Source organism: Symphalangus syndactylus, chromosome 7 (genome assembly GCF_028878055.3).
Source record: "Symphalangus syndactylus isolate Jambi chromosome 7, NHGRI_mSymSyn1-v2.1_pri, whole genome shotgun sequence".
Lineage (NCBI taxonomy): Eukaryota > Metazoa > Chordata > Mammalia > Primates > Hylobatidae > Symphalangus > Symphalangus syndactylus.
The window spans coordinates 105,139,177-105,161,506 of record NC_072429.2 but is presented as its reverse complement, the minus strand read 5'-3'; the positions used below and the strand labels follow the sequence as shown (position 1 = coordinate 105,161,506).

The following is a 22,330-nucleotide window of genomic DNA, read 5'->3' as shown; positions in this document are numbered from 1 at the left end:
CAATCATCTAACTTACCGATTTCAGATTAATCTTCTTAAAAAAGCCTTCTTTAAAAGTCTGCTAAAAAGTCATCAGCCTGTCCACATGATGGAAGACTATATCCTTAGCTTTCTTAGCTCCTGTCCCCAAGTTTATTTCCTCCTGCTTCTCCGCATTTCCCTTTACACCAGAGAAACTTGCAGACTCCCTGTTTCAAAAACATCCTTCCCTTCTCAATGACTGTTTCCTTCCAGGGAGGCTTCCCATATCACCATATCCACCTTCAAGGTCCGGTGCTCCTCCCATTTTCCCCTTGACTTAGGGGTTGGAGGAGGGCAGGAGAAGAAAAACAAAGACAAGAGAGATCAGAGAACTCCTCATTCCATTATTGCTTTTCCAGAATTGATTGGATTCACATAACAGGCAATGTTCATTTGGGCTCTCCTTAATTATTTTGGTTTAGTTATTCTTCAAGACAGTACAAGAGGCACATTTTCTCCCAGAAATGCAATGCTTTTTGTAATATGGCTAACTCAGGAGGGAGGAGACAATTTCTATAGAAAAACTTGCTTAAGCAAATGTATGAAGGATCTCCTCTCTACCCTATTCAGAGTCTTCTGTCTTAAAAATCAGAAAAATTTTAAACTTAAAATGAGCCTTCTACTTCAATTTTCCAGCACTGGAGGGACACCAAAGGTCAGAGACCCTCCTGAACCAATATCCCTTTATAGGCTTGAAGCCCTCTGCATCCACTAGGGATCTTGTTTGCAGAGAATGTAATCTAGCTAGCTTAAGTAGCAAGAATTTTATTACAGGATAGTAAACAGTTACAGAAGCTTCCAACCATACCCTAAGATTGTTCTAGAGGAAACCTTGCTGCTGCTGCTGCTGCTGCTGCCCACGGCTCAACAGCTATGATGCCAAACACCAGACCAGCAAGCACAAAAGCACCCATCACATGTCTTTGCTGCCATGCCTGTACCTCATTTTCACACATTCCAAGGCTTAGATGTCTGAATCTGCTTGGCAGAGCCTAGAGCACAGGTAGAAGTCTAGCGGTAAGGGACTCTTAAAAACGTGGCTTTCGAGTTTCCAGCCTTTAGAGTGCAGGAAGACATTTTAGAATGGGAGCAGGGTGGGTATCAAGTGAGTCAATGTGCAGTGACTGCCCCACGGACTCCCCACATAATGAACAATTTTGCTTCTTTCATGCATAACAAATTGGATAACAAAAGGCCATCTAGAAACCTGATTATGTGTGTACACATAACCTGGAACCTGGAATGAGAATGTTCGATTTCAAGTCACATTTTAGACACTCACTACCTGCGTGACCTTGGACGGTTACTCGTTCTGTGCATTTATTATGTCTATAAAGAGAGAATACTTGTCACTGTTAACTCCCCAGGTTGGTGTGGTGTAAAGTACTTGGAACACTGCCTGTCACATACTGAGTGTTCAACACATGTTAGTTACAATTACATAATATAGCATTATATAAGATATATTATAGGAAATGGTAACTTTTAAAAAATTTACGTAAGCTCAACTAAGATCTGGGTGCATCTTTACAAGAAGGCAGTTTATATGAATTGTAACAAATGAAACATATTATATTTGTAAAATATCAATAAGAATTTTCTCTCTAGACTTCCCTCCAGCTTTCTTTTGCAATGTTGCAAAAGAAATGCAAAAGAATGGAAAGGAATTGTCATTCATCTGCCTCAAATTAGGTAATTGTCATAGACAACTGCTGTTCCAGGGAAAGTAATAAAAGATTTCAGGCATCATTCTTCTTTGAAGGAGTTGCACACTCCTGCCCTAGGATGTTCACTCTGAGTTCTGAATGAAACCCTCTATTTCTGTCTCTTAATAAGAAGAAAAAAACAAGCGTCTAGACTGGAACTAGTATAAGAAATAACAAAATGCTCTTTAATATTATTTTAAGTTAAGAATTTTAAGACAGGCCAGGAGCAGTGGCTCATGCCTGTAATCCCAGCACTTTGGGAGGCTGAGGTGGGCTAATCACTTGAGTCCAGTTCAAGACCACCCTGGCCAACCTAGTAAAACCCCATCTCTACTAACAATATGAAAATTAGCTGGACTTGGTGGTACATGCCTGTAATCCCAGCTACTCAGGAGGCTGAGGCAGAAGAATAGCTTGAACCCTGGAAGCAGAGATTACAGGGAGCATTCCAGCCTGGCCAACAGAGTGAGTGAGATTCCACCTTAAAAAAAAAAAAAAAGAAAAGAAAAGAAAAGAAAAAAGGAATTTTAAGACAGTAAGACAGCAGTGAATGCTTTTGACAATCCTTAGTAACTAGATAACTGGAAATTTCCATCTCTATAGAAAAAAAAAAAAAGGAGCAGACCAAACATAAGAGCTTCCCCTGATTTCGAAATATACCTAAGACAGCTCCTCCTGCCATTTTTGCAGCATCTGCCAAATTTAGCCAATGACTAGTTCTGTATCCTTATACTCTATGAAGCTATGAAGTCACTTTCCCTCCTCACACAGTGTTGAAGGCCTAGGATAACACTGTCAAGGACTGGCAACTGCTCATGCTTAATGTAGCACAGCACTGTCATTAAGAACATGGGCTTGAGCTCTCCCACATCACGTGATCTCAAGAAGTACAGTGACTTCTTTGTGTACATATCATTGTCTGTGAAATGGGTGATCATAAGCATGCCTATTTCACTGGATTGTCAGAACATTAAATGAGATAATGAAATAAACATTGTCCTTAATGATATCATCATAATCACAGACTCCAATAGGTCTTAAAGTTAACTAACATTTTTAAACTCAAACATCCTTATGAGAGGCAGCCATTTTTATTTACTTTTTATAGACAAGCATCATTTTGTCAGTCTTTTCCATAAAGTAGTGGTTAGAAATGAGCCCCCTACTCAACATGTGATCTAACTACTACAGCACACAGATGAAGTCTTCCCCCTTGCCCATTTGTTCTTGCCCCAGACTTCTATTCATTCTACCTGTTGTAATAGATATAGAGGCTCACCACACCTTAGGTGTATATTAACTTTATGAACAAATAAAATCCCTAGATCTTTGCCTGAGGAGCTGCTATTATGCCAAGTTTTTCTCATTCTATAATTTTATGGTGATTTTTTTAATCCTAAGTGCTACATGAAAAAATGATGTTGACTAAAGGCTGCACTGACTTGGCTTACGATGTATGGCTTCAGACCCTGTAGGTAAATAGAAGAAACTCAGTGAAGTTAATTCCTGTGGTATGGTTTTGAAAGCTCAGTCTTATATCTATCTCTTTCACCAGGCTGTGAGCTATGTGAAAATGGAGTTTCAGTCTTGATCATCTTTTTATCTTTTGGCCAAAAGAGTACACTCACTACATGATGAACTTCTAACCTCTATATTGTAAAGTAATGGTTTGCTCCATACATTTTAATCAAACACATGCAAAACAATCCTTATAGGTTTGTAAGGATTGCATCAATTTCTTCATAATGCAGTATTTCAAATGAGGCAATGACAAGTGCACACATCTGGCTTACAGGCGATGCTTCATTTTAACACAATGCAGTAGCTGCCAAGAGGATATAATACATATCATAGATAGTACATTTCCAAACTAATACAATGTGGTCTATTATCAGTGCTGAAAATGAATTTAGATATCCAGAAACCAATGATGTTAACTATGTAAAACTCATGGAAACTTTACATAGAGAAATATAAAAACAACTTTAATGCTATAAACCTAATTAAAATACTGATTAACAGTGTTCTTGCATCATTATACAAGCAACTCAAAGAATAACAACTGCCTTCATGATCATTTATTATTAACAATGGGAAAATATGATTTCCATTAGAATAGATACCCTGAAATGAAATGAATGCGCTCTTCAAAGATATGGTTACCAATCTTTCCTTTCTCATATTCTTCAAGTCTCCCCACTTCCTTCCTACATTTCCAGGCACCCAGGGTTACAAAAAAAAAAAAAGAAAAAGTACTCTTCCACCCAAAGTTACTATAGATGCACAAAATCAGAGTAGCTAAGGGCCAACACTGGATGTTGGCTGTCAGAGGTTCAGACCATTTCCCTCCACCTACTTGGGTAAGTTATTTCACCTGCATTAGCCTTAGTTTTCACATATATAATGTTGTGATTACCCAGCTGCCAGAGCCAGAATAGGTATAAACATTTATTGGAATTATATTACAGATCACCTAACACAATGCCTAGTATATAGCCCCCAGTCTCCCTGACTATCTTCTCTCTCTCCTAAAAAAAAAAAACAAAACAAAACCCTATAGTTCTCAGACCTGGATGGGAGACTTTAGAAAAGAAAATACCGGATTGGCGGGACCCTCTAGCAGAGCTGGGCTGTGGGGTTGAGTGTAGTAATCATAATCATGGTCCACACCAAGCAGGAAGCCTAGGTCCTAACAAGCGCACAAATGCTGTTCAGAAGGCCCGTGACTGGGACAGCTCCACAAGCAGCTCTAGACCAATGTTAGTTATATGTGAAAGAATCCATGGACAGGAAGGAAACACCACGATTTCTCTTTTGAAGATTTGTGGTCAATTGAAGAAATCAGCCATGAGAACATAAGACATTATGGAACATTATACCTTTAAATCAGGATGCTGCATTTTTTTTTTCACTTGGGGATCTGGGTTAGTAAACAATGAGAGAAAGTTCAACTCCAAACTAACATGAAGACTCACAAAATAACAAAGCTGGAAAGGACTATATACTTAACATTTTGATCTTGTGATTTCACAATGAAGAAGCAAAGTATTCAGAAAGAATGTGACTTGACCAAGGACACAGAGCTAGTTAACTACAAAGCCAGGACTTAAAGCTGGATATCTTGATTTCTGCTGAGTTAAAAGTCTGATTTCCATACATTTAATCTAGAGATAGTGAAAACACATCAATAAGAAAGCTTCATATAAAAACCATAGAAACAAAAGGAATATCATCTGATGGATGCTCATAACTTAGAAAGAAATGTTTAGACTATTGTTTAATCAAATTTGCTTCAGCTAAGTGATTAATGTTTGTAACCATTTCCCACTTTTATATGCCACCTGGAATTGTAGTATGACTGGAGGTATATTTAAGCCACTAAAATACTGAATTATAAGGGATATCAGGAGAATTTTTGAATTAAAAGCTTGCCTCAAACTTCAGAATGTCACCGCAAAAATAACTCAGTAATACAGAGTATTCCATAAAAAGGAACATTTCTTCATGAATGAATCAACTCTGATGATTAGATAGAAAATTTAGATAAATACATTAGGAGAGGGAATTTAATGAAGATGAGAAACCTCATTCAGGTCAACAGGCCCACGTGAACAGTAAAGGTATAACCTGTGTGTTTAGATCCCACATCTGAGCAAGGTTCAGGAACTCTAAGAGGTGACCCGATGGCCATTATTGAACAGCTCCCTGTGAGTTCTGTATTCTTCCCTGTCTACCTCACTGAGATTCTGCCCTCCCCTTCTATGTTCAATTGATTGTTCCCTCCCCACACACTTTCCTTCCATTCCCTCAAACATGCTCAGATCTTTCAAAGATTTGACCCTCTGCTTCCCTGACCCTAATTCCATCTCCTCACCAGCCTCCTCTCTCCTACTCATCACATTCCAACTTAATGGAGGCAAGTCTTTTCCATCTCCATTTCCATTCCTCTCTCACACATATAAGATGGGTGCATTTTGCTTCTTGTTCCACCACTCCGGAGAAACTGTGTCACCAATAATTAAGATCATTGTTCACAGGTTGAATAACTTATATTTAGTTCCAGTCCTGTGTGAACTCTTCAGTATTCAGCTATCTATTCTTTATGGAAACCCTCTTTCCTTCAGAACTCTGCACTGGCTTACTTCTCAACAAATTTCATGCAAAAATCTCTCAATTAAATATCCTGCATATATAATAGGTAGATCTGGTGTTGAATTATCGTACTAATGCCCACTGCTACCCTGTGTTTCATTGAAAAGAAAATTAATATTTTTATCTCTCATTAATTTCTCTCTCCATTCACAAGAATCATATTTGATCTTTTAAATCTTCATCCCAAAAAACTTCTATGAAATCATATAACTGATAAGGGTCTGCATCTAAAAGATATGAAGAACTTTTATAATTTCATGATGAAAAGACAATAACCCAAGTAAAATAAGAGCAAAAAATATGAATAGCATTTCTTCAAGAAATTGCCAATAAGCATAGGAAAAGATGCTCCACATCATTAATCACCAGGGAAGTAAATATCAAAACCACAGTGAGATTGTACACTGACCCACTAGGATGACTATAATCCAAAGCAGATAATAACAAGTGCTGACAAGGATATGGAGAAACAGAAACACCCAAACACTGTAGATGGGAATGTACAATGGGACAGCCACTTTATAAAATAGATTGGAAGTTCCTCAAAAAGTTAAACACAAGAGTTACCAGGTGAACCAGTCATTCTATTTCTAAGTATATACCCAAGAGAAATGAAAACAATATCCATGTAAAAACTTGTACGAGTGTTCACAGAAGCATTATTCGTACTAGCCAAAATGTACAGACAACCCAAATGTCCATCCATTGATGAATGCATGAGTAAAGTATGGTATATCCATTCAATGGAATATTATTTGGAAATTAAGAAATGAAGTACTAATATATCTTATGACATGTATAAATCTTGAAAACATTATGTTAAGGGGAAAAAACAGAAAGAGAAGACTATATAATGTATGATATGTATGATATAATTTATCTAAGATATCCAGAATAAGCAAATCCATAGAGACAGAAAGTAAATTAGTAGTTGTTTAGGACTGGGAGAAGGGGAAGGGGAATGGGCTGAGAGTGAGAAACAGAGAATGACTGCTAACGGGTTCAGTATTCCTTTTTAGGGTGATTAAAATATTCTAAAATTGTGGCAATAAAAGCAAAACTCTGTGAATATACCAAAAGTTATTAAATTGCATAGCTTTAGTGGGTAAATTGTATGATGTGTAAATTCTCTCAATAAAGCTGTTATATTAAAAAATATACATGAGAACCAAAATAGGCAGGGATACACATTCCTTTTCGAGTACTTTAAACATGAAGAATCCAGGTTTGGGACCGGGTTTGGTAGCTCATGCCTGTAATCCCAGCACTTTAGGAGGGCAAGGCAGATGGATCACATGAGGCCAGGAGTTCGAGACCACCCTGGCCAACTTAGCGAAACTCTGTCTCTACCATAATAAAAATACAAAACTTAGCCAGGTGTGATGACGGGCATCTATAATCCCAGCTACTCAGGAGGCTGAGGTACGAGAATCGCTTGAACCTGGGAGGCGGAGGTTGCAGTGTCTGAGATACCACTACTGCACTCCAGTCGGGGTGACAGAGAGAGACTCTGTCTCAAAAAAAAAAAAAAAGAAAGAAAGAAAAAAAAGAAAAATAAGAACACAGGCTTATTATAGTAAACTTGTATATAAAAAATTGGTCCAGTGTTTATATCAATTAAATGCCACAACAAATAGGAAAAAAAGCATGATCTTACATGCTTGTAATGTTCTTCTCTTGTCAAAAAACAATTTTAAAAAGCAGCTGAAACTGTTAGTTAATATTACCAGAAAGATCTACATATCAATTATGCCTAAAGCCATTATTTTTGGCACTCACCCCATAATCTAGACTCTAGAGTGATAATTTTACACCATCTGTTCTTAAACTTGAACATGTATCAGAATTACCTGGAGGGCTTGACAGAATACAGATTGCTGAATGCCATCCCAGAATTTCTGATGCAGTAGGGTTGGGATGATGCCTTTAACAGGTTTCCAGGTGATGCTGATTCTGCAAAGCCTAGGAACCACATTTTAAGAGCTCCTTATGCTATACTAATCAACTTAGTTGTCTTGTGGTCATAATTATGGCTAACATCCTGATTGGGTCAAATACAATTATACTCAAAAATCAAACCCATTATATAAGGCATATGGCAGATTAAAGTTGCAATAGTAGAAGCATTGCTTGATTGAAAAAGGATATTGGAAAAGACTCAGCAGTGTAATGAATAGACTAGCTCTTGTGTTTGAAATATACAGTAAGACTTAAGCAGCTGTAGCAAGAGCAGAATTGGAAGTCCCAAAGAAAATCAGACATCAGGCCGGGCACGGTGGCTCACACCTGTAATCCCAACACTTTGGGAGGCCGAGGTGGGTGGATCACCTGAGGTCGGCAGTTCGAGACCAGCCTGACCAACATGGAGAAACCTTATCTCTACTAAAAATACAAAATTAGCCAGGCGTGGTGGCACATGCCTGTAATCCCAGCTACTTGGGAGGCTGAGGCAGGAAAATCACTTGAACCTGGGTGGCAGAGGTTGCAGTGAGCTGAGATTGTGCCATTGCACTCCAGCCTGGGCAACAAGAGTGAAACTCCATCTCAAAAAAAAAAAAAAAAAAAAGTCAGACATCAGTGAATGACATTAATGCCAGAGAACTAGAAGAGAGATTAATAGAGTCCTGCTCCTTGAAGAGAGTGGGGGGGAAGCAATGAGATGACAGTCACTCGGGCATCACTGCATCGTAATGGGTTTCCTAAACCACATTCTCATTCCCATGTGGCCCAGTGGTACAGCAGTAAGAGGTTGTCCCAGCACAACCCCTGACACTTGGATGTGCTGCTATTTCTGGAATGCTGCGAGCTTCACTATGTCACTAAGATATTTGTCCTCGTGATTTCCAGTGTTAATCCCTACAGTAACCTGTCTCTACTTGAGATATTTGAGTAGGTATATTTCTTTGAAAGCTAATTAACAAATTCCAAAAAGATCTTAATGTGACAGGTTGATGGACCAGCTCTAACAAGTTGATTCTTAATATAGATACACGCTTATTACAGATTTCTAGTTTGGTATTTGATAACCACATGAAGTATCAGACAAAAAGAACACAATAAAATAAAAATGAACTGTTAATGCTGATAGAAATATACAAATAGAAAAAGAAGATAGCACCTATGCTACACTAGGTCAAAACAAATCTGATTTTTGTGTTCAGTTATCACCATATTTTCAACAAAAGCAAAGACAAAACAAGGGCATGCCTAGTGTAAAGTTAAAGGGTATAGAAATCATGTAACTGAGTAAGGGTTAAAGCAATTGACATGTTTAGATTAAGAAAAGTTAAAGAAAGGTGGAACAGGAAATGAATATAATGTTTGTTTAATGATTTACTGCTGCCCCAAATAGCATTCACTGCTTAAAAAACAATAATTCTATAGTCGAAATTTCAGAAACTCAGATGACTGTATATCCCTCTTAAATATATCCAGCATAGATTAGCAAATAGAACACAGCTGCCCATGAACTCCTTATGCGATACGAATCAACTTAGTTGTCTTGTGGTCATACTTATGGCTAACTTACCCTGATTGGGCAAATATAATTATACTAAAAAATATTTTGTTAGGTCAGTCGCCATAGCTCACACCTGTAATCCCAGCAATTTAGGAGGCCAAGGTGGGAGGATTGCTTGAAGCCAAGAGTTTGGGATCAGCCTGGGCAACAAAGTGAGAACTCATCTCTATAAATTTTTTTTTTTTTAATTAGGCAAGTGTGGTGGTGCATGCTGTAGTCTCATCTACTGGGGAGGCTGAGACAGAAAGATCGCCTGGGCTCAGGAATTTAGGTTAGAGTGAGCTATGATCATGCCACTGTACTCTAGCCTGAGCGATAGGGGGAAACCCTCTCTCAAAAAAAAAAAAAAAAAAAAAAAAAAAAAAAGGTGTGTGTATTATGCCAAAAATGCATTTTTGAAGTACTGAAATAACCTATGGTTTGAACTATTGTTTTCCAAAATAATTTGACTGCAGTTCTCCCCCCTTTTTGTGGTAATATCTATTAATATATGTTAATTATTCCATAGAGTTCCATAGAATTAATGTTCTGTGGAGCACAATTAGGAAAATGTTACATTAGACATAGCATATACAGTTCTAGGTAAAATAAAAAAGTAGCAATTAGCATAGAAGACTTAGATCCAATGTAGGGGATACTTGTATTAATTCGCAGAGCCCAAAAGCATAATGGGTTGCCCATCTGGCTGAGAACCCACAGGAAGGGTTTTCACGAAAGGCTGGATTACCACTTGTTAGGATTTCTGTTGACAGGATACGTGGTTTGAGTAATTAGCTGAATTAGATCAGTAGTTCCCACACTCTTAGATCTATGAAAACACACATTTGGAAATTAGAGGTGGAGCCCCACTTTAGGGCTAACCACTTCTGATTTTATCAATTAGTGACATCAATGATAATTTATTATCACCTTCATTTTGTAAAAGAATGTCCATTTTAATAACAAAAAGTCAGGAAGGACATCATTTTCAGACTAAAGGAAGAAAATTAGTAACATTAGGCCAATAACTATCTTTATTTTTCTCATTTTGAAGTCTTGGGCCAATATTGTTTTTATTTTTCTATTTTGTAACAAGATTCTTTGTCTTTCAATAGTCCTTGATCATGAACTCAGGCTTTGCAACCCTGTCTTTTATGACTTCACAGCTTCGTTCTACAAAATTTTCTACAATTTTAGGGAAATGCCCCGTCAATGTCAGGTAATAATTTATGACGATGAGAAAAGGCTAAGGGACAGTTAGGGCAAAAGATGACAGAACATGAATCTGAGGATATTTCTCCAAAGAGTAGATGCTAAAAATCAACAAGACAAAATGGGAACAGGATTGTTTTATTTTCTTGAATATCAGGAATGTTTTCACCTTAGCTCAAATGAGCCACAGCGCAAATTCACAGCTGGAAATATATCCTCAAAACTCCTCAGTGACCAGTAAAAAAATGTCTGTCTGTATACAGAGACTGAGGTGAGAAGGGTACTTGAGCCCAGGAATTTGAGACCAGCCTGGGTAACATAGTGAGACCCTGTCTCTAAAAATATTTTTAAAATTAGCTGGGTTGGTGGCATGTGCCTGTAGTCCCAGCTACTCCGGAGGCTGAGGTGTGAGGATGGCTTCAGCCCAGGAGTTCGAGGTTGCAGTGAACTATGATCTTGCCATTGCATCCTGGCCTGGGCAGAAGAGCTAAGGCACTCCATGTCTTTAAAAAAGTATCTGCATACGGTAGGCACAGAATAGCCTTGTGGGAACCAAATTATGTCACCTCTTTTTGTAACGTTGGGCTTTGTTTTTCTTTTTAACCAAACTCTTCAACCAATATTGTATACACACTCTCTGTTCCAAGGCCTAGCTGGGAGTCAGACTGAAGGCACTAATGAATGTCCAGCCATTTGTGATTGCAAGGCACCTGTTGAGCACCTGGGACCAGAATTGTGTAACATGACCCCATCCCTTTCCTAGTAGTCAGATGTCTTGTGGATATTTCAACTGGGAAGCTGAAGTTTCAAGTGTCTCCCCATGTATGTTCTGATGATAACTATAGCTCAAACTTTGACTTCAATTGATCTCATTTATAACCTGCTAAAGATATGTTTTATTCTCCAAATGCTTAAAATCTTAATTGAAAAAAATCTATGGAGGAATATCAAACAAACCTTCAAGAAAATTACTTTCTTATACTCATTTCATGAGAACCTAGAAGTAAACAATGAATGCTTTCACAATGCAAGCAAACTATTTGTCATTAAAAGTATGATAAAACCACAATTACTTTTGCACCAACCTAATAACAGATGGCTTTTAAATCTTTTTATATCATCGTCTTTACAGTGACTTAAAATATTTAGCTAGTTTTCCATAAAAACCCTACTAGCAATATTACAGATTGAAAAAGATCATCAAAATTTCAATGAGCCTGATTCTATGCAAATTCTGTATCTGAATGTAATTTAATGATACTATAAAAACCTCAGGGAAAAATGTCTAAGTGAAAATGCACACAGGGACGTCACTTAGTCTGAATTTCAATTTCTTTTGTCATAGTCATGAAAGCACTTTGTATCAGTAATCTAAAACGAAAAAGTAGTTAACCTAATCTAATTTTTTGTCAATTGTTGGAGCAAAAACAATTTTCAATTACAGCGGGAGTCTATGAAGCTAGTGTGCACAAAGCTAAAAAACCATCTGGAACAATAATATTCCTCCTATATGAAATTTATCAGTCAGAAAGGATGGTGGACATCTTAGAACCTCAGCCTTCTGCTATGAGCTCATAGCTGAAATAGGGAGGCCTGGTGAATCTGGCTCTTTATAAAATCGTCTGTCAGTGGAGATTATTCTGTCTCTGTTGCTGCTGCTGGGCGGCTCTGATTACTTAGCACTGAAGTTGCTAAAATCATGCACCATTTTATCTAAACAGACCTAGATCAAAGGAAAATGTTCACTTGAGTTCAACCTTGTATCTATAATTAATAGTTTCAACTCACTAAATATCATTTATTTGACCTCTGTAAGTATAAATGTGAGAACATTTAACTTTCCAAATTCTGAGAAATTAAAACACATTCAAAGGTTCAAACCTAGTTATTATGAAAAATAGATATTTCTTAATATTTGGAAATAGCATTAGCAAGTTAGATAGTATTGAACAATTAACTGATTTTGACCATAATAAAAATGAGTTTGTCTGACCCATCAGTAGGAAAACTTTAATGCTATCCAATAAAGAAAATGTAATCATTAAAAAGAGAAGGAAAATGCATAAATATTGAATATGACTATAAAGCAGTAGTAGGAAAAAAGTAATTATAACGCTATGGTGTATTTCCCAGACATCAAATGGCAAATATCCAGGGAAGAAGATGATTAGCCATGCTCCTTATAGAGGCAGTGATTTATGTGTGTCTAGTAAAAGAAGACTCCAGTAGGCTGTAATATTTGTTTGCTTATAAGATCATTTTTATCCCTTTCTAGGCAATTATGTAATGTTTAAGCTGTCTCAATACACTGAATCTACCAACCTAAGTGCCAAACGAAGGTGGGAGATACACATGAGTGACTTCTGTAATATGGATCATATACCATTGACACTACTTTAGCTAGGAGCCGATTTTAAGTAATTCCCACTATATCAGTAATTCCAAACTTTTTGATTTTACATTCTGATTTTTAAAAAAGACATTAGGGCTGGGTGCAGTGGCTCACACCTGTAATCCTAACACTTTGGGAGGCCAAGGCAGGCAGATCACTTGAGGTCAGGAGTTCAAGACCGGCCTGGCCAACATGGTGAAACCCTGTCTCTACTAAAAATACAGAAATTAACCGGGTGTGATGGCACACGCTTGCAGTCCCAGCTGCTCAGGAGGCTGAGACAGGAGAATAACTTGAACCTGGGAGGTCGAGGTGGTGGTGAGTTAAGATCATGCCATTGCACTCCAGCCTGGGTGACAGAGCAAGACTCTGTCTAAAAAGATATTAAAGAACACCGTATCTTCCATCTATAACCAGTACATAGAAGAAACCATATTTTACCGTGAAAAGGATAGAAAGGTCATAATCTTAGAATAAAGTGGATTTTATCCAAGAAGGATGCCTAGTAATTTTATGCCAACATTCTCTCCATAACATGTTAGCACCTGGATGGGTACTGTGTTATACCTGGTTCATCACTAAAACCACACACACATTAAACAGCCAGTAAAAAAAAATTATTGTTTAATGCACTTTTGTGTTTACATATTGAAATTAGTCTTAAAGTTTATGGGAAAGGGAAGGGATTTAAAAATAAGCAAAAAACACAAGTTGGGCAACTATAATACAGCCATCCCTTAGTATTTATGAAGAACTGGTTCCAGGTCCTACCAACGATACCTAAATCCAAGGATACTGAAGTTCCAGGTATAAAATGGTATAGAACTTACATATAACTATATACATCCTCCCAGAGACTTTAAATCATCCCTAGATACTTATAATACCTAACACATTACTTCATTCATGTGGATTCAACATAGTACTTGGTGTGGGCCAAATTCAAATTTTTAATAACTTCGTGAATTTTTTTCCCTGAATATTTTCAATCTGAGTTTGGCTGAATCTATAAATATGGAACCCATGGATATAGAGGGTGACTTGTATATTCTCAATTTCCACAATTTATAAAAGCATAATTCATCTACTGATAAAAGGCAAGGTAAAATGTTTCTATAGATGACATCTCTTTTAAACAGATTGAGTATCCCTTATTTGAAATGCTTGGGACCAGTAATGTTTTGGATCTTGGATACTTTTGGATTTTGGAATATTTGCATTTGTGATGAGATAACTCAGGGGTGGTACCCAAGTCCAAACACAAAATTCATTTATGTTTCATATACACCTTATACACATGGTCTGGAGATAATTTTATATAATATTTTCATAATTTTTTGCATGAAATGGTTTTGACTGTTTTGGCTGTGACCCATCACATAAGGTCAGGTGTAAAATTTTTCATTTGTGGCATCACATCAGTACTCAAAAAGTTTGAGATTTTGGAGCATTTCAAATGTTGAGTTTTCAAATTAGGGATGCTTAACATATATCACAGGGGAGAGGCCAAGATGGCTGACTAGAAGCAGCAGTGTTCCAAGGCTCCCATTGAAAAAAAAAAAACATAATAAGCATGTGAATTCTTTACCAGCAACCAAGGTATCCCTGTTCTGTCATCAAAATTGATTAGAAGGCTAGTGTGATTCACAGAGAGAAGGAAGAACAGTGTGGTGTGGCAGCCCACCTGAGAGCCACAGGGAGATGGGGAACCCCTTCCCTGAGCCAAGGGAGGTGCTGAGTGAGCATGCTACCCAGCCAGGGAAACTGTGCTTTTTCCATGAAACTGTGCAACCCACAGATTGGAAGATACCACTTGTGAACCCATGCCACCAGGCCTACTGTCCCAACCCTGGAACAGGCAGATTCTTACAGCCTCTCAGCTGGAATCTGCTTAATCCTGCTGAACTCCTGGGGGGATGGGCAACCAGCACAGTTGTGACTGCCTGCTGTCTAAGTCCTTTGAGCTCCTTGGGGGAGAGGCAGCAGTCAGCACTGGGACTCGCAACTGCCTAACAAGCTAAGCTCCCTGGGCAGGGGAAGGGCAGCACCCATTTCTATAGCTCCAGGCTGTGCTTTTCCCCTGCTGGAGCCAGGGAGGCTTTGTCCCAAGACTTGTCCCCACAGCCCAACACACCTGCTGTGGCAGTCTGCCACCAGAGTGTTTCTTCAGGCATATCCTTCCTCATTGGGTGAGGCTTCCCTGCAGGAAGAGTTATTGGAGAACACAGTACAATCAAGGTAGAACTCAGTATCAAGAAACTCACTCAAAACCACACGATTTCATGGAAACTGGAAAACCTGCTCCTGAATGACTCCTGGGTACATAATGAAATTAAGGCAGAAATCAAGAAGTTCTTTGAAACCAATGAGAACAAAGAGACAACGTACCAGAATCTCTGGGACACAGCAAAAGCAGTGTTAAAAGGAAAACTTATAGCACTAAATGCCCACATCAGAAAGCTAGAAAGATCTCAAATCAACACCCTAACATCACAATTCAAAGAGCTAGAGAGACAAGAGCAAACTAATCCAAAAGCTAGCAGAAAACAAGAAATAACTAAGAGAAGACTTGAAGGAGATAGAGACATGAGAAAACCCTCCAAAAAAATCAATGAATCCAGAAGCTGCTTTTTTTGAAAAAATTAACAAAATAGACTGCTAGCTAGGCTAATAAAGAAGAGGGAGAAGAATCAAATAGACACAATAAAAAAAGATAAAGGGATATCACCACTGACCCCACAGAAATAAAAATTACCATCAGAGAATACTATAAACACCTCTATGCAAACAAACTTAGAAAATCTAGAAGAAATGGACAAATTCCTGGACGCATACACCCTACCAAGACTAAATCAGGAAGAGGTCAAATCCCTGAATAGACCAGTAACAAGCTGTGAAATTGAGGCAGTAATTAATAGCCTACCAATCAAAAAAAAAGCCCAGGACCAGAAGAATTCACAGCTGAATTCTACCAGAGGTACAAAGAGGAGCTGGTAGTATTCCTTCTGAAACTATTCCAAACAACTGAAAAGAAGGGACTCCTCCCTAACTCATTTTATGAAGCGAGCATCATCCTGATACCAAACCCAGAAATAGACACAAGAAAAAAAGAAAACATCAGGACAATATCCCTGATGAACATGGATGGGAAAATTCTCAATAAAATACTAGCAAACTAAATCCAGCAGCACATCAAAAAACTTATCCACAATGATCAAGTTGGGTTAATCCCTGGGGAGCAAGTCTAGTTCAACATGTGCAAATTAATAAGCGTAATCCATCACATAAACAGAACGAAAGACAAAATCACATGATTATCTCAATAGATGTAGAAAATGCCGATGATAAAATTCAACATCCCTTCATGTTAAAAACTCTCAATAAACTAGATATTGATGGAATATATCACAAAATAATAAGAGCATTTATGACAAACCCACAGGCAATATCATCTTCAATGGGCAAAAGCTAGACGCATTCCCTTTGAAAACTGGATAAAGAAAATACCATGGAATACTATGCAGCCATAAAAAGGAATGAGATCATGTTTTTGCAGGGACATGGATGAAGCTGAAAGCCATCATCCTCAGTAAACTAGCACAGGAACAGAAAACCAAACCCCGCATGTTGTCACTCATAAGTGAGAGTTGAACATTGAGAACACAGAGAGGGAAACAACACACACCAGGGCCTGTTGGGGAGTGGGGGTTGAGGGGAGGGGTCTTACAGGATGGGTCAATAGGTGCAGCAAACCACCATGGCACACGTATACCTATGTAACAAACCTGAACACTGTGCAAATATATCCCATTTTTTTAAGAAGAAACAAAAAATAAAAATAAAAAATAAAATAAAATGCAATAAAACAAAACAAAACATATACCATGTCCTTAATTATTCAGATGTGTCAGATTTGTTGAATCTCTTAAAATGTATAATAATGAGAAACTGGTTATATTCATGAAAATGGTTTTCCATTACCTTGGTATCTTTTCTTTCTTTATTATATCTTATTTCTCTGCCATATGTTTGTATTAAGAATACAATATGAATTATTTTCATAAACTTTGAAGAACATAGAGAAATCCTTTTGAATTTAGAAATCAGATTGTGTCAAGACTATGTTTTCAACACTCAATTATTCCTATCACTGAATTTCTCTAAATTTACATTTCATATGAACTCTCACCTGTAACCTAGTAAGGGAGGGCAAAATTTCCCATCACATTTAGAACACATTCCAGTCTTTCTCTTAGCCTATATGCCTCCCTGCTACCTCTCTAAGCTCAGTTCCTGGGACTCTCCCCTTTATTGGCTGTCTTCCACCTACCTGGCTTCCTAGATGGTTCCCCAAGCATACCAGATACTTTTCAGTCTCAGGTTCTTTGTCCTTTCTGTTTCTCTGCCTGAAATAGTTTTCCTCTGAGTTGTATAGTTCATTTCTGCTTAAATGTCACCTCTGAGGAGCCTCTTCATACCACCTCCCCAATCCTCTGCCATCATACTCTATCTTTATGAGCTGCTTATCCTTCAAAATACATATCACTATCTGTCATGCTGACATATTTTTATCTATATCTGTCTTCAGCACAGATATAGATAAAAATTAATCTAAGCTTCATGAGAGCAGAAATTTCTGTCATTCATCATTCTCTCCACAGCATTGAAAATAGTAAATTGTACAATGTAGATGTTCAAAAATTTGTTGAATAAAGAAATGAATGAATATAAATATTTTTAAATTCTAATTTAATAAAAATAATATACTGCCTGTTTAGAAATAAATTATACTAATTTATCTCTAATTGTGCAAGAATTATTTTAAAATTATTTATTCATAAACTAGCTTTAAATTATTCTCACAGCTCATATCAATGAACCTACTCTTAAAAGTGGAACATAGATAGGGCGTGGTGGCTCACGTCTGTAATCCCAGAACTTTGGGAGGCCAAGGCGGGCAGATCACGAGGTCAGGAGATCGAGACTATCCTGGCTAAGACGGTGAAACCCCGTCTCTACTAAAAATACAAAAAATTAGCTGGGCATGGTGGCACGCACCTGTAGTCCCAACTACCTGGGAGGCTGAGGCAGGAGAATCCCTTGAACCCGGGAGGCGGAGGTTGCAGTGAGCCGAGATTGCACCATTGCACTCCAACCTGGGTGACAGGGCAAGACTCCGTCTCAAAAAAAAAGGAAACATAAAACTAAGTGTAAATGAATGCATTGAATTCCTTTATTGACCATATAATGGTAATGAAAAGTGATTGTTTAAACTGGAATAGTTTTATAATCAAGCTGGAATCTTTTCACAATTTTAAAAACAAATAAAAAACAAACAAAATGTAATACATAAAAGAAGATGGAGAATGTATACTAGGATAACACAATGTTGATAATTACGGAAAATAGTGTTTAAGATTTGACAGTCAATTTTATCTGATCATGCTGAAAATAACATCTGTTAGCCTACATATCTATTTTGATAACTAAATTATATCGTAGATGATTTGCTGGTCTTTTACCTAATTGTTCAAGTCCACAAATGGGTGGTGTGTAGAAACTCTAGCCTTAAGGTTTGGAACAGACTGCCCAGTTTTATGTTAAAGCTTCTACAGTCTAAGGAAATATTGGTGTGATAATTCACTGTAGATCTTCCACAAGAGAGTAAATTATGATTCATTTGAGAATGATGAAAAGTCTTATTTCAAGGCATAAATCTAAATTATTTGACCTGGATGACATTCAAAAGGAAGATGATATATGTGACCCATTATCAACCCCTGAAGAACACTTGATTTTCATGTTTATATTTTTCCCCAAACCTAGTTGTAAGCTGGTGATGATCAATCATTTCTAATGACTTATGACCAATAGCAAGTTTGAGAAGGAGGGCTGGTCAAGGTTACAGGTCTAGTAGGCTTTGGAAAAGAAAGAGAATAGAACTTATTAGTCCCTGTGGGGTTTGAACCTGCAACCTCAGGCTCATTAAATGCACAGGAAATCAAACTCTTCTACCTAGACCAAAACTTACCAAGCATTTCCTTTCAAGGATGTGATTTATGTCTAGTTGGCATTAGTTTTTAAAGACAAAATTAAAATATAGTGTTTTACTAATTATTTGACTATTCAAAGAGAAATAATTTAAGGGAGATATAAGAAGAAAAATATCCAAGTCTCTTATAAATGTCTAATTTTTAAAAAGTTATTCTAAAGGCACATAGCTTAAAGCCAAAAAATGGTTACGGATTCTAAAAATGTAGTGTATTTAATGAAAGTGTCAATCCCAAATCAAAATAGTATTAATCATTTTACTAATGAAAGACTTTCAACTTGAAAAGGCATATTTTGAATAGAAAGACATTGGCATTTTGTAGAATTCATTAAATTTAACTGTAACCCAAATAATGATACTTTACCTTAAAGTTTTATGTAATTTGGGAGGACACATTTTTCATTCCTCTTGAGCTTTTGTTTTGGCTATTCTATTCTTTTTTTTCTCTTCCTAGGTTATTTTCTCTTAATTTATGCTCCCCTAAACTTGAGTTACTCTACTCTGTCTCTACTCCTTTACAAGCTGACCATTTCCACTTAACAGGAAGATTCTTTGGTTTCAGGCTCTCAAACCCACTCTCTTCTCAGTACCGTAATGGAACAGTCATTCATTCAACATGAACTTACCACTGAGAAATACTCATATTATCTCACAACTAAGCTTTTCCTATCACACAGAGGTCTCCTTTAAAAAAAAATTAGAAATATCAGTCTTATATTCATGTCTAACCTTTCTCTTTATTTTTTCCTTTTTGACAACAATAGACCCTTCAAAATTCGACTTTTCCTCCTTTACTATAAAACTGGGGCTAATAACTTCCCTCACAATCTCTATTTATCCACATTGGTCCCCCTGCAGGTCCTGATTGTTCCAAAAATAGAGACAGTTCAAGTCTGTACTTCCTCTGCCATTGCAAATACAAGTACATTAGTATTGTCCCTAAGAGCCTGCAATTTAGCAGCATAAATAGGACAAGTAGTTTGCAAAAGAATGGCTATAGAAATTTTTGAGAAGATAGTTTGATTTCCCCATTCCCCCTCCTTAAAATGAAGTGGCTGCTTCCGTCTCTCCAGAATTTTCTCCTCCTAAATGCAGGTGCCAAAGAACAATATAGAATGATTCAACTTCTTCATTTATTCATTAAATAAGAAGTTACATATAAATATTATAAGTAATGTGAATAATCTGACAAAGCAAACTTTCCGCATTTCTAATTTTGCATTCTTCTCAACTCTAAAATTCTAAAAAAAATTATTACTTTTTTTGTTTTTGTTGTTGTTGTTGTTTAGAGATGGAGTCTTGCCCTGTCACCCAGGCTGGAGTGCAGTGGTGTCATCTCTGCTCACTGCAACCTCTGCCTCCTGGTTTCAAGTAATTCTCCTGCCTCAGCCTCCTGAGTAGCTGGGACTACTGGTGCGCGCCACCACCCATGCAAATTTTTTGTATTTTTAATAACGATGGGGTTTCACCATGTTGGCCAGGCTGGTCTCGAACTCCTGACTTCAAGTGATCCACCTGCCTCGGCCTCCCAATGTACTGGGATTACAGGCGTGAGCCACTGCACCCAGCCTAAAAAAAAATCATTACTTTTGGATGAAGAGAATAATTCAAATGTATTTATTTCCTATTAAAGTGTTATTGAAATTGCCAACATTCATAATAGTATTTTAAATGATAAACATATGTAATGAAGATCATTCACCATTTCTAAATTTAGTCAAAACATTAATAACTTACCCAACTTAGGCTTTGTTATTTTTCCAATCTGTAGGCATGCAAAATGGAATATTTTGTTGACTTCTGATAAAACTCTACTAACCAACTGCAGTATTTCTCAGTTACCAGCACATTACTTGATGTTTATGAGGAACTAAATCTGGGAAAAGGGTGAGCATACATAATGGACCCCTTTCTAAAACTAAAAAAAAAATGAAGATGAATTAACAAGACTCTTTCTCAGAAACATTATTTCTTCCAGGGCCTTGATGTCTACAATCCAGGTAGTTGCAACAAGATAGGGCTCTGCTGCATACCCTGAATGGCACAGTACTTTGTGACCAATAATCTCTGAATAATTTTCCCCACAGCAGAAATATTTACAATCGTATAAAAGAAAAGTGGAAGCTATCTGAAGGTCCAACCTAGATGGCTAAACAATACTACTGCCATGCGATGATACACCAGCCTCTATAGGTGATGATGTGGCTCTATATCCACCAAATGGAGTGAGGACCATAGAAACGGTTCACTAAAAACAGAAGATGGCAAAGTATCACACATGGTTTGAGTCTAATTTTGCAAAAAAAAAAAAAAAAAAAACCAGTGAATATATGCAGAAAATAATATACATAAACGTTTTAAACAATGGTTTTCTGTGAATGATAAGATTTAGGTCATTTTTAGTTTCTGCTATATAATTTTTCTGTAGTGTTTGACCCTTTGCAATTAGTTTATTTCTTTATATTTAGGAATAAATGTAAGAGGTGTATTTGTATTTCTGAAAAATAAGTCATTTCATCCCAAGCAGGAAAAACAAATATCCCTTTTGTTTTCAAACACATTCTGCACGTACCTTTTATCTTTTAAAGCACTTATCACATTAAACCAGAGCTATTTGATCACTTATCAATCTTCTGGCTTATAAATGAGCTCCAAGAAGAGCAGTCATTACTTTTAACCAATACTGTTTCCCTGTGCTTAGCACAGGACATGGCATGTTATAGATGCTCACTAGTTTTTGAGCGGCTACTCGGATTCTGCCTTTCATCCAGTGACTTCTTTCTCCCATACATGGCTCTAGTAGAATTACTATCACCTCCACAAGATGCTGTCCAGTCTTTAACAGATTTGGGGACCAAAATTAAAGTGTGTGCAGGCATCATGGTGAAAAATAATTTGGGTCAAAAAGATGTCATCTTGCAAAATCAGTTGAGCCTTCACTAGGATCTCTATTAACATACTGAGACTCTCCACTACTAAACCAATTCCTTGCTACTCTCCAGGCCCTACTACACACTAAGTTCCCACTATTTTAGTGTTACTGTACATATGTTGACCAGTATTTTGTCTCCAGTTACTTAACCATGCTACCAGAAACAATTATTTCCCTCAGATTAGCCTGGAACCTGTCACTTGTTCATTGTTTTCTGCAACAGATTCTGCACATCCCTTTGTTTCTATTTCAACCAGCATCAACTTACTCATTGTCTCTCTCTGATCATTATTTACTAAATAGGAAGATTCACGAAACAATCAAGTTCCACTATTCCTTTTTTCCAACTGAGACTGTAGTTTCC

General features: G+C 37.2%; 1 protein-coding gene across 3 annotated transcripts in view; it reads right to left on the bottom strand.

Moving 5' to 3' along the window:
• OXR1 (oxidation resistance 1) overlaps nt 1-22,330 on the bottom strand; it is a 490,018-nt gene that overhangs the window by 374,643 nt on the left and 93,045 nt on the right. For 2 of the 3 annotated variants that reach the window (XM_055287029.2, XM_055287030.2), the window contains exon 2: nt 18,041-18,162. The exons of the other annotated variant lie outside the window; for it this stretch is intronic. In XM_055287029.2, coding sequence (XP_055143004.1) covers nt 18,041-18,162 — 122 coding nt within the window. The remainder of the gene's footprint in view (nt 1-18,040; nt 18,163-22,330) is intronic. 3 annotated transcript variants of the gene reach the window in all.